Source organism: Etheostoma cragini, chromosome 11, assembly GCF_013103735.1.
Source record: "Etheostoma cragini isolate CJK2018 chromosome 11, CSU_Ecrag_1.0, whole genome shotgun sequence".
Lineage (NCBI taxonomy): Eukaryota > Metazoa > Chordata > Actinopteri > Perciformes > Percidae > Etheostoma > Etheostoma cragini.
The window spans coordinates 16,777,847-16,790,118 of record NC_048417.1 but is presented as its reverse complement, the minus strand read 5'-3'; the positions used below and the strand labels follow the sequence as shown (position 1 = coordinate 16,790,118).

At 39.0% G+C, this 12,272-nt stretch overlaps 1 protein-coding gene across 2 annotated transcripts; it reads right to left on the bottom strand.

The window, feature by feature from the left end:
- Positions 1-113: 113 nt before the first annotated feature.
- nme9 (NME/NM23 family member 9) lies at positions 114-9,488 on the bottom strand. 2 transcript variants are annotated; one of them, XM_034886556.1, is made up of 17 exons: positions 9,153-9,488; positions 8,995-9,052; positions 8,622-8,725; positions 8,368-8,439; positions 7,786-7,902; positions 6,871-6,955; positions 6,626-6,708; positions 6,448-6,540; positions 5,808-5,962; positions 5,281-5,477; positions 4,771-4,915; positions 4,593-4,700; positions 4,001-4,152; positions 3,749-3,893; positions 2,526-2,788; positions 2,240-2,323; positions 114-875 (listed from the first exon to the last, which is right to left on the bottom strand). In XM_034886556.1, the coding sequence occupies exons 1-17, from the start codon at positions 9,183-9,185 to the stop codon at positions 805-807; spliced, it is 1,965 nt and encodes a 654-aa protein (XP_034742447.1). In that variant the 5' UTR covers positions 9,186-9,488; the 3' UTR covers positions 114-804. The 2 variants fall into 2 exon arrangements, with proteins under 2 accessions (XP_034742447.1, XP_034742448.1); XM_034886557.1 differs by having other exon boundaries at positions 770-875; positions 2,230-2,323.
- Positions 9,489-12,272: the final 2,784 nt, after the last annotated feature.

Below are 12,272 nucleotides of genomic sequence, written 5' to 3'. Positions count from 1 at the left end.
ATTGCATAAGCCTATGTGTTACTTTTAGAAAGTTTCCCATTATTTTGAGATACTAAGTCATTTTTTTCCTGAAAATTTCTCATAATGACTTACATAAGTTTTAAACTTGTTTTTTCTTTTACTGATGGAAATGGGCTTCCATACAATGCTTCAGTGATACTAACAGATGTGAAATATACAAACTTATACATTTTTTGTTACTAAGAGAAAAATAAATAAATGTCTGATATCTATATCTTGATGGATAGTAACAGTTACTCTGGCTTTACCTTATAAACCCCAGTACCCATTGATCTACCAGTAAGTTATCAATAACAACAACAACAACTTTGTGGTGAATTTTATAACTTGATATTGTTAGCATTCTCACATACAGTAGTCACATTGACACTAGTATTATCCTCAGTTGTACCAGGAAACACATGCAAGCCTAATTACAGCATAGTAGTATGGTAGTAAAATTAATAGATTGTTGGCAATCCAAGATAGACTGAACTGAAGTCTAGATTCAGCTAAAGGCTTCTGTAAAGTGATCAATTGCTTTGTGGTAACTATGTGATCCTGGTCTTAGTCTGCAGTTTACAGCTGCTGTTACAAGCCAAGAAAGCTTATAGACTGTCAACTGCTGTCAGCAGTATTACAGAACTCGATAGGTTTACAAGTACTACCTTTAAGTAATATGTGGTCACCACCTACGTGTCTATATAACATCTTGTTTATTTCATGATTTAAGGAGGATTGCCAGATTTTGAATGTTTCCATAATGTTACAAAATATGCAAGAGAAACAAGTAAGGGTGCTGATTCACTTTGAGTGGTCTGGATCGTCACTTCCTTCTGTCGGTGGGCTGCAAGGACTTAAATTATGTGGGTCACCTATAAAGTAAAGCGGAAAATTAGCTTCAGTCTTCTGAATAACAACCACCACCAATTAATGAATTTCCTAGACAGAAAGGACCTGCAACAAATAAAACTGTAATATTGGTAAAATTTGTCAGCCGTAGGACTCCCAGAGCAGAGGTACAGTGGGGCTCAAAAGTTTGGGCGCCCTAGGTAAAAATGTATATAATGTTCATAAAGAAGACAAAAAAATTGCATCTGCAAACGTTAATGAACAGAATTGATGAAAGAACCTCTGTCCAACTGTTAAGCATGGGGGGGGATCAAACATGCTTTGGGGTTGTATTGCAGCTATTTGCAGAGGGAACATTTCATGAGTAGAAGTAAAAATGGATTCGATAAACATTTAAGCAAATTTTGGACGCTAAATTGATGCCATGTGTGAAAAAGCTGAAATTAAAGAGAGGATGGCCTCTACAAATAGATAATGATCCTAAACACACCTCAAAATTCCCAGTGGATTACATCAAGAGGCGTAAACGGAAGGTTTTGCCATGGCCTTCACAATCTCCTGACCTCAACATAACTGAAAATCTATGGATAGACCTTTAAAGAGCAGTGTATGACAGACAGCCCAGAAATCTCAAAGAACTGGAAGACTTTTGTAAGGACAATTGGGCAAACAAGATTTGAAAGACTCTTGGCTGGCTACAAGAAGCATTTTCAAGCTGTGATACTTGCCAAAGAGCTAGACTAGAAGAGCAGTTTACATCTCCGTTTCAGCTGATGTTAGTAAGATTATGAAGATCAATGGCCTCATTTTAATCTGAATCAGAAGAGATGCCCAATTGAGCTCATGGAAGCTATCTGAATTGTCAGACGAGAGACGTATCTACTTGCTAGCTACTCTCACATCCCAGGAAGTATTGCAGTAATTGAAGTGTCCCAGTTCAGGAGCTGGATCCTTTGAAAGATGCCCACACAGAGAAGGTCTGGCCAAACCCGCATCTCCTCCCAAAGTACAATTCTAGCATGAACAAAGACCAAAAGTAGCTGTGTTGTCTAGTTTCCATTATTTACATCTCGCAGAGGCTTTTTCATTGGTCTTATTAATGTGATATATTTACTGATGACTGATGACCAATAACTTACAAAACTGATGAGGATTGCCTGTGCTCAAACTGACTGGTGCAGGATGGATTGTGGGTTACTATGGGCTGGGGGTGTAAAGAAATGTATATTGGTTGTGTGTGCCTACATGAGCCGTTGTTTGTTTATGACGTATTCAGTCTAGAAATGCAGACATTGAAGGATCAAGTTCTTGCATTGGGACTGCTAACATGTCAGTGAAATACTTTCTTCTAATTTACCCACTTAATCATTTACTCACTTACTCATACCTTCATGATGGTCATTGGACAGTTCTTCAGTTGAAGATCTTGCCATTCCTGTGTTTTCATCAGCAGAATAGTCTTGGGCTTGTGCTGCAAATAAAATGTATCTTTATTTGAAGTCTCAAGTTTACAGTATTTTACTTTTCAACAATGAGAAATATAGCTGCATGAAATATTGTTTCTAGCAGAAATAGGCTAAAAAAACGAATAAAAACTGTACATTTTTAATCTCCTTTATTTATTTGGAACAAGATAGTGTGCCAGATGGAAATGTCACATGTCATATGATTACCTGAAATGGTTGTGTCAGTCTCTCCATCATCGGTGAGCTCTGCCTCTGAGCCGATGTCACCGAAGATAAAACGGATCTTCTCCTCTGCATGCTGCTCACTGGAGGAGCCGTGGACTGAGTTGTGGAGGATGTCGGAGGCAAAGCGGGCCCTCAGAGAGTTTGGGGAGGTCACCTTAGCTTGGTCAGGGTCTGCGGGGCCCATAGTGGCCCTCCACTCCTCCACTGCATTTTCCTTGGTCAGGACGAGCATCATACATGGCCCCCTGAAGAAACAATGACAGGATGTTCATGTAACTGAATTTTGTGTTATAACAACTTAATTTTAAGACATTCCTAGTAAAGTCTGAGTATTCAGACTAGTAAAGTCTGACTATTCAGACTAGTAAAGTCTGACTATGTATTCAGGGGACTGTGCTACTGCAAATATATTGTGTTGGATTATGTTATACTCATGATACATGCTTGGCTAGTATGGCCAGTGATTGCTAACACAAACTGTAGGATTTATGAACCTTACCCATTCATTGTCAGTGTATTCAACACCTTTCAAACTTAGAAGGAAAGAGTGATGAACCTGCCCACCTTCTTATTTTGTGTGTTTGTTTATTAATTTAACTAATTAATTTTGGTCAATGGCATCTATGTTCAACAATCTACTAAAGTGTGCTCATTGATGCTTTAGATATAAATGTAGCAACACATTAACACACATGACAAAAGACAATTTTTACACTGAATTCTATTACAGATAATGCAATTAAATTGTCGACAGCAACAACAGGACATCTTCTATTAAGGGTATCAAAAAAAACACTGCTCTTCATGTTAATCCTTAAATACAGTACATTGTAGGATGTAAAGTGGTATCTTAGTTATACGAACACACATTTCACAAATGTAACTACAGTGAAGTAAATTTTTCAAGACAAAGTGCCCAGCTGCGCACATCTCTCTGGCCATGTATCCGAGCAGTTGTGTAACAACCAAGTGAAGGGACTAATCGGAGCAAGAGATAACTCTAAAACCTTGATGTGCGGTGGAACAAAGAATGAAATTGAGATGGACTTCCTGCCCACTTGCTTGAGGCTGCCTTGATTTTAAACAGCTAAGATTACTGTACAAAGTGCTGTTAGAACTTCCAGCAGCAACAGGAATTAGGGCAGGTCTGCTGCCGTCACTTTGCTCTTCTCCTTTTGCTGTGTTCAGGACAGGTGTTGACTTACCGACACATGAATTCCACCAGTTGGTTGAAGAAAGGCTTCTCTCTGTGCTCTTTGTAAAACTTCTCAGCCATCTCCCTCGATAGCACCGTCTCCTTTAGCTGCGTTACAGAGAAACCACTGTCTCTGATCTCATCCAAAATTTTCTCTGTTAAGAGTGAATAGAAAATTCATTATGAAGATTATATTATTATTCGTGCACATCTAAACAAACACAAGTACATTTTTACATTGTTTAAAATGAGCAGAAAGGACCTCTGTATTCCTCCATGGCATCAGGTTTGATCACTGCCAGTGTTTTTTGTTTAGGGAAGAAGAAGTTGATCTCTCGCTCTGCCTCTTCATGGTTTTCACTGCCATGCAGTTGGTTGATGGGCTCGTTCTCCACAGCAAACTGGGCCCTTAGACTGAGTGATGAGGGATACACAAGGCAGCTTTACAGGTATGATTAGACTGTTATGTACCATCTATGTCTAATAGCTAACATTTTTCTAGGAATTATTTTTGGACGAAGTAGTGTACTGTATTGTACTTTTTTCTCACTTTGGCTCATTCTGCATTGTCTGCTTCTACTGCTAGTGATTTTCTATAATTTTGAGACTGCCTTTAAGAATTCCCTGAAACTGGAGTGAACATTGTGCATCATAGGCTGAATGACACTACAAGTAGTGTAGTCACACGACAAAGATACATTTTAGAGATAAAGTTCTGTCGGAAATTTCATCTAGTTTTTTTTCTGTGTGATTGTAGGATGAGAAGCATAATAACAGGGAAACTCATCTTTGCTAATTATTCCACAGTGACCTCTTTTTAACTGTGTAAAGAAATTGAGCCACACATCACTTACCATTCAGGGCTCTTCTCTCTGGCTTTATTAACGTCAGAAGGACCAATGATGTTCTTCCAATGAAGGACAGCCCCCGTTCTCGCCAGAGCCAAAGCTAGCACTGGCCCACTGGAAATATAAATGTAAACTTACAGTAACATTCTTCTCATTAGGTTTTTGTAGAGCATGTGATAGTTACCTGGTCATGCTTCGGAGCAATGCAGGGAAGTAGTCCTCCTCAACATGTTGGAAGTAAAACTGTCTGACCTGCTCCTCTGTTAATATAACTTCTCTTTGGAGAGCCACAACGAAGCCTGACTTGTGGATTTGAGCCAAGATCTCCTCTGCAGAACAATAGATATACAATATACATTCATTTGCTAGTTTATTGGGTACAACTAGCTAATGTGGTATAATACAACATGCTTGCAAAAATGTGCTACCTTCATGAAAGTTATAATGTTCAAAAACTGTTTTAGCAGTGTTTATTTATTGCATTGTATTAGACTTTATTAGATACCTAGTTGTACTTAATAAACTGGCACACAGTTTTAATATAGATATATTGACATATTGTAGTTTGAAAGTGTGACACATTGGTTTGCAGTGATCAATTAAGAAAATCTAAACTGGACTTGCGGTAACACCATGTTAATATGAACCACCTTTGCATGTGTACTTGTGCTTGTGTAATTGGCACAAGCCCCACCTCTGTTTTCTCTGGCAACGTCAGGCCGGATAAGAGCCAGTGTCCTCTCCACATGCGCTTCCTCCCCATCCTGCTCTGTTATAGAGGCTGTCCTAAAGTTGGGGAAGAAGAAGGCAAGCTCCCTGCTGGCCTGGTCGCTGTTCTCACTACCGTGCACTGCGTTGAACAGTGTCTGTGTGCCGTATTGTGCCCGCAAGCTGCAGGAAACCAAGGGGGGGAGAAAGGAGAGGAAAGCAGATGGTTACTCAGCTGGTGCTCAACCAGAGAGAGGCATAATGTTTGGGTGTGTCTGACGGAACAAGCGAGAAAGTGCTGTCCATTTGCTTTCCCAGACTTAAGCCTGAGATTGTTTCACACTGTTGCAATCAATGGTGCGTCAATAAATGTCTATGCTATCAACATGTCTTCTTATATGCAAAGACACAAGAATGATCTTTTCATCATACTGTATCTTACAGTTTAAATTCCATTGTTGTTTTCTCAACTCTTTTTCTAAATGTAGCATGTGTGTAATTTCAGTAACTAACCTTTCTGGTTTATTTGTCCTGGCTTCCTCTATGTCTGCTGGGCCAATGAACTCACGCCATGCTGGCAACACATTAGCTGAGCCCTCAACCTGAGAGATTACCAGAACACGGGATGGACCACTGGACATAAACTGCACCAAGTCCTCAAAGCAAGCCTACAAACCCCCATCACACACAGAAAGAGACAGGAGCATACACATATGTACAGTGAACACATAAAACTAGAATTTTTTTTCGGTCATAAATCAGGACTTAGATTTACAAGGTGACAAAGTAGTATATAGTAGTACGGTTCATACCATACTACTATATTATTTCATCAACATTTTTGCTTCACCTAGCCACCTTTTCTTCACATGTTTTGTATTTCTGAATCTCTAAGCATTTAGACTTATCACAAACAGCGGGAATAAGAAAAGAAAAAGCTGCTAACACAGCAGATCTATTTTGAGCTCTGTGCAAAAATGCAGATGGAAGTGTGATGTATTGCAAACTAATTGAAATGATTTTTGCTCTCCGATTAGAATGTTATATCAGAATTTAAATTTAAACTGATCAGCAGTTTGACTAGTATGCCAATTAATGTTTCTGTATCTGTCAAATGCTTTTTCTTACATCTTTTTAGGTATTCTCACCACACCTCTTCTGCTTTGTGCTGGTAAAAATCCCGAGCCTCAACCTCAGTTAGCGTGCGTTCCTCGTGGGCCAGGATATCAAACCCAGCGTCTTGAATCTAGCCAGGGGAGTAATGTTAAGAGAATGAACTAATGTCAGAAGGATGGTTTGAGACAATCTTGTCAGTGTAAGTCTCTGTGTACCTTCATAATGATCTCATTTGCCTTGCCGTGAGCAACAGCATCTGGTTTGATAATGGCAACTGTGTAGGATTTCCCGGCAGGAACTACAAGAGAAAAGAACCGCTTGAGTGATGAACGAAAATGCAGGTTAAATGGTGAACGGAATCATGATGATGCTGGTAAATGACTAAGGTAAATGCAGTAACAACATTACCAGCAATAATGCTCACGTAGCTCTAATAGCATTACATTTTTTTCCACCTTACCAATTATGCTTTCTTCATTTTCTGACTGCTGTGGCGTCCCTTCCTCGTCTTTCTTCTCACCATCCACCAGACCATCATCTTCAACCTGACGGACACAACAAAACCAAATAAAAACACTTAATCCGTCAAACATGGGTGTGTACAAACACTTGCATACCTAGTTTCATGAATGAATAAAATACAGCTGCAACTACTGATATTACTAACTAATACTAATATTGATTAATATGCCAGTTATTTTCTGTAATTGTAGTGTTTCCCATGGTTATTTCTTTTTACATTTTGTTCCACCAACAGTCCAAAGAAAGTTCCTTTTCTTTCAAGACAAGAAAAGCAGTAAATGGTCACACAGCATGTTTGTCATTTTTGCTTGAAAAATGGGTCCATTTATCAGTAAACAAATGGACTTCACTGCAATCTAATAGTGCGGTTGTCTATACAGTTCATCTTGCCATGCATGGACAACTATTTGCAACTCTAGCAACGGGGGTGTATCAGAGTAGGTGTTTTTGACTTGAGTTTGTTGTCTTTTGGTTCCGTTTTTGTATATATTTGTTCTACAACATAATAAAATGCAAAAAACAAGTATCACTAGCCTAAGTAGTTAGCCGATTAACTTATAAATAACATAATTAACTAGAGGGCCTCTTATCCAGCAATACATTTTTACATGTTACAGTAGCAAAAGTACAGGTGTAAATAATACAATCAATGACGGTTGAATTTCATTTAGCTCCTTCAAGAGCCTAATCCTGTAAAAATTGTCATGACTTACGTGGCTGGTGTTATTAGTAACACCTGCATTTCCTACTACAACAAATCAAACTGCTGTGAGATAAAACTATTGTTCAGCTCTAAAATGAGTGTATGTATGAAGGGTTAACTGTACCGTGTGCCGAGTATCTTACTGCTCACCACTTTGCGTTCACCACCTTGCTCCAGGACCGATTTCTCCTTGGCAAGTTCCTCCACAATCATCCTCTGAAGAAGAGGTGCGTTGGCCCCTCGCAGCACAGCCACCAACTCCCCACCCTGTTCATTCAACACATGGACCTTTTGTTTTTTTTAACCATTCTTTATATCACATATAACTTGACAAGCAGTGACATACAGAGATGCTTTGACTAAAGCAGGCCTGGCTAAAAAGTCTGCAACAACAACAAAATAGGCTCAAGGATAGGAATTCTGATAAAACAGGATTAATAACCTAAAGGAATTAACGGGCGGTAAATTGCATCACCAGCAGAGTGATCACAGCTCTATTTATGGCCCTATTTCCTCCCCTACATCACACCTCTGAGCATGATAGTTAGGATAAGAGGAAAATAAAATATAAAATATAGATAGAAATAACCACAGAGTGAAATTATTAAGACAGAATTTTTATACAAAAGGACAAAAAGGCATAACACACATAGCTGATTGCTCATGTATACTGAAGCATTAACATACACACGCACATTTACTGTACAAGCATGAACACACACACACACTCACCCCATAAAAGAGGAAGGTGGGCTCACATTTCCCTCGATACTTCTCCAAAGCATCAATGTTGTCTGCCTCAGCCTGCAACACACACACACACGCACATGCACTCACACACGCACACACAGACACACACACACAGACACACACACACACACACACACACACACACACACACGCACAGACACAAGTTTAAGGTTGCCACCTCACAAATATTGGTTTGAATTTAAATTCTTCACATATGAAGTTTACTTGGGGCTTACTGTGGCAAAATGTAATAGGTCATCACCCAGTTCGTTCTTTATTTTTCGTAGGAGACTAACCACAGCTCGACAGGGTCCACACCACTGTTGGTACACATCTACAACTATAGACAGTGTGTGCATGTGTGAGTGTGAGGAAGAGTGGTACAAGCATTTAATGTGCAGTTATCCCAATGAACACAGTGGGGCAGCAGCATACAATAAATAACACCCAGGTTAGTCACACATACTGTTTATTTAAAGTTACAACTATAACGTTACAACGGTAACTAATTGAACAGATGCCTAGTGTTGTGGCAGTTTGTATTCACTTTAAACATTTTCTTTTTGTTATTTGACATATCATCAATTCTTTTATTTCTAAAATTCTTACCTGTTAAGCCTTTGGTTGCAAGCATCTCCTCCCACTGCTCTTGGTTTGTGACAGAAGCCTGGGCAAAAATAAACAACGAATTAATATCAGGGCTTCATAAAGTTACCGTGAAACATTGAGGACTCATGTTAACATTACAGACGACAGTGTTGTCCAACCTGCAGACTCGCTTCTTTCTTCTTGCCCGCCATTTGTTTGGTCAAATTAAATGGTTATTTTTTAAAGAGCAAGCGATATTTTAAAGATAGGTTTAATTAACATAAAGTATGCCGAGTTGCTGATCACGTAATTAAACTACTCAGATGCAGCTCGCGCTTGTTTAGACCCTTGGTTGCTAAGCAACGGCGCTTTCCGGTTCTGGAGCCATCTCACAGGGGATCTGTCATCTGACAGTAACCTACGTAAGATTGTGTTGTTGGCGTCGTTATTAATTATCACCAAAGCAGCTCGTATTTCCTTATTGCCACGCAGTTGAGCTAATGTTGACTGCCGTGTGCCATTAAACTAATCAGATGGGAGCTACACTTCTTCTTCTCTATTTCAACCGCCCCCATGGGTCGCTGTTACAAAACTATTCCTGGAACGTTACAGGAAACAAAACCTTACCTCTTACTTTATCCCTGTTCGACTCGAGTTCTTTTAAATTCTTGCATAAATTATGTGTTCGTTCTTTGGGGCAAGATTATGCGTCAACACTTTATAAAAATGGTACAAATCAAATACTATATGCAAATATTTGTTTAACTAATGCATATATATCAAGATGATTTAATGCAGGACGTATCATGAATTCCTGTTGCTCCTCATCAACAAATCATCAAGTCTGTATAACTTTTGTGATTAGTTCACACTTAAAGGCCGTGTTGCAGGTTAACCACCACTGTTGATTATTGGGTACAAAAAGCATTCAAGATACAGTGGTGCTCATAAGTTTACATACAGTCTTTGCGCAGCCCTAATCTCTGCCCAGTCTTGGTCAAGGCCACAACAAATTACCATTACAATTTTGCACGTGTTGAGCTACTAAAGAAAGCACTATGTGTGATGTTTGCTTGTTTGTGTTGATACAAGTGCTATAGTAGTGTATTGAAGTAATTTAGGCAATTTCACCCAAAAAATACACTATAGGAGTAGCCTCCGTCTTCTCTTGGGAGTTGAAACTCTCATACTCCCTCACTCAGTGCTGTCCTGACACCTTAAATAGGTTTCCCTCCAACGTAAACATTTAATTTAATAGTGAAATAGGTCCTTTAAAGAGATCAGGCCACTTCTGCATGCTTTTTCCGCATGAATTTGAATGAGCTGCTTGCACTTAAGCGGTTCAGCTCCACCAGAAAAAAATCTGCCGAACAATTAGAGTAATTATGTAAAAGGACAAATCAGAGTGCGTTGTAACAGTGAGCGAGAAAGAGAATCATTAAATGAGACACTCAAATAGCAGCGTCCTTTATGCTCTTGGCAACATCCCTGCAGTTGGTTTTGCTCTCACTGTGCTGAATACCGTATGACATGCTTCTATTAGTAACCCTGTGTCTCGCTCGGAGCTCATTATGCAACCAGATGGGATCTACAATCAACTCCCCTCCATCATGGTGGCTGTGACAAGGTCCTTGCCCCCAGAAACAAGATTCATAGTGCGTAATATGCAGGCGGCCATGTTTTTGCTCTACCATTCATCAGCTAGATGGAAGGAAGTGATTGCTTTTATCAAGTCAATGAGAAACAGTGTTTGATCCTTTTGTCCCAGGTGTCCAATTTAAATATTGGCCTTTGTTTCATCAAATGTCATCAGTAAACATTGCTGGTGCTTGCTTGCAGTTGACTGTGTTGTTACAGGGTGTATAGCCAAGATGTTACTACATCATTCAAAACTGTGAAGGCAAATTAGTTACTATAAGTCAGCATGGCACATGTTCAGACAAGGGAGAGACTGTACACTCTTCAAATGAATACTCTGTGCTGTCTATATCTTGATAGGTGGTGAGTAATCATGCCCACAGAGTTTGGCTTTACGTTACGAATATTCCTTAAATCTGGATCCATCAAAACAAAGAAGCAACTCGTTTTTGCTCTTATTTTTACTATTGCCTGACTCATTTAGGTATCTCACGCAGTTAATGACAAACTTCTGTGTACTTGTCCATTTAAATTATGCCTCCAGGCAAAGGCATTTAAAAAAAAAAGTATGTATTGGCATAAATAACATTGTGTTTCATAAACATCAAACAAAATACTTTAAAAGAAATATGTGTAAATCCAACGGTTCTTCACCACTGACCCTCAACTGAATTGCAAAAGAAGGATTCTGCAGGATGTCAGAGTTTTGCCACAGGCCATTTGTTTGACAGACTTTGAAGGTCTTTGCTTGAAGCTGGTTAACATACTAATGGAAAAAGGTTTCCATGGTATAAAGCAGGTCCTTCCCCATTCTCTCAGTTAGCCCCTCAGTCCCTGTGGTTTTGGAGAAACCACTTATCATCTTCTCTAGTGGATTGCTGTTAATCTCTCCTTGTTGATGAAAGACAGAGGATTTGAGGCTACGACAGTTCTAAAGATTAATCTCCATTAACATTTGAAGCACAGAAATCAAATTTAAGCCTCATTAGAGGAACAACTTCATTTGTTGTGTTTATTTTTGGGGAAAAGGCTTCAACCCCAGGATTCTCAGCAAAGGCTCAAAGGGCTTTAGTCTAATTGTTCAGAAACAAATGAAATCCCAGTTGGTCTATAGCTTCATGCTTTTAAGGAATTGTTGAAAACAAAATGATTGAAAAAAATCTAGGCATTGTATTTTTTCTTCTCTACCATGAGATACAATATTTTACAAACATTAGACTAAAGGGACTGCTGTAGGGTTAACAATTATTTTCATTATCAATGAACCTGCCGATTGTCTGACTGATTAATGAACCAAGTGTTTAAATTCTAGATTGCTGCAATGTAAAGCAAAATGCAAACATGAATGTTCAAAAAGCAGACGTCTTAATGTATAATAGTAGCTAATTGAATTGATGGTGGAAGTACACATTCCTAAATGACGCTTAGAAAAGTGTAAAATGTGTGATCCCAAAAAAAGAAATTTAATGTCAGTGAAATTAAATAACAGAAGATGTCAGAAATATTTCATTGACACAATTGCTAAGACATTAGCAAGACATCCAACAGCAGAGGCTGGTGTTTTTTCTTTTCTTCCAAGAGGGCACTGTTGCCTCAACATTGAAACACACACACACACACACACACACACACACACACACACGCACACACACACACACACA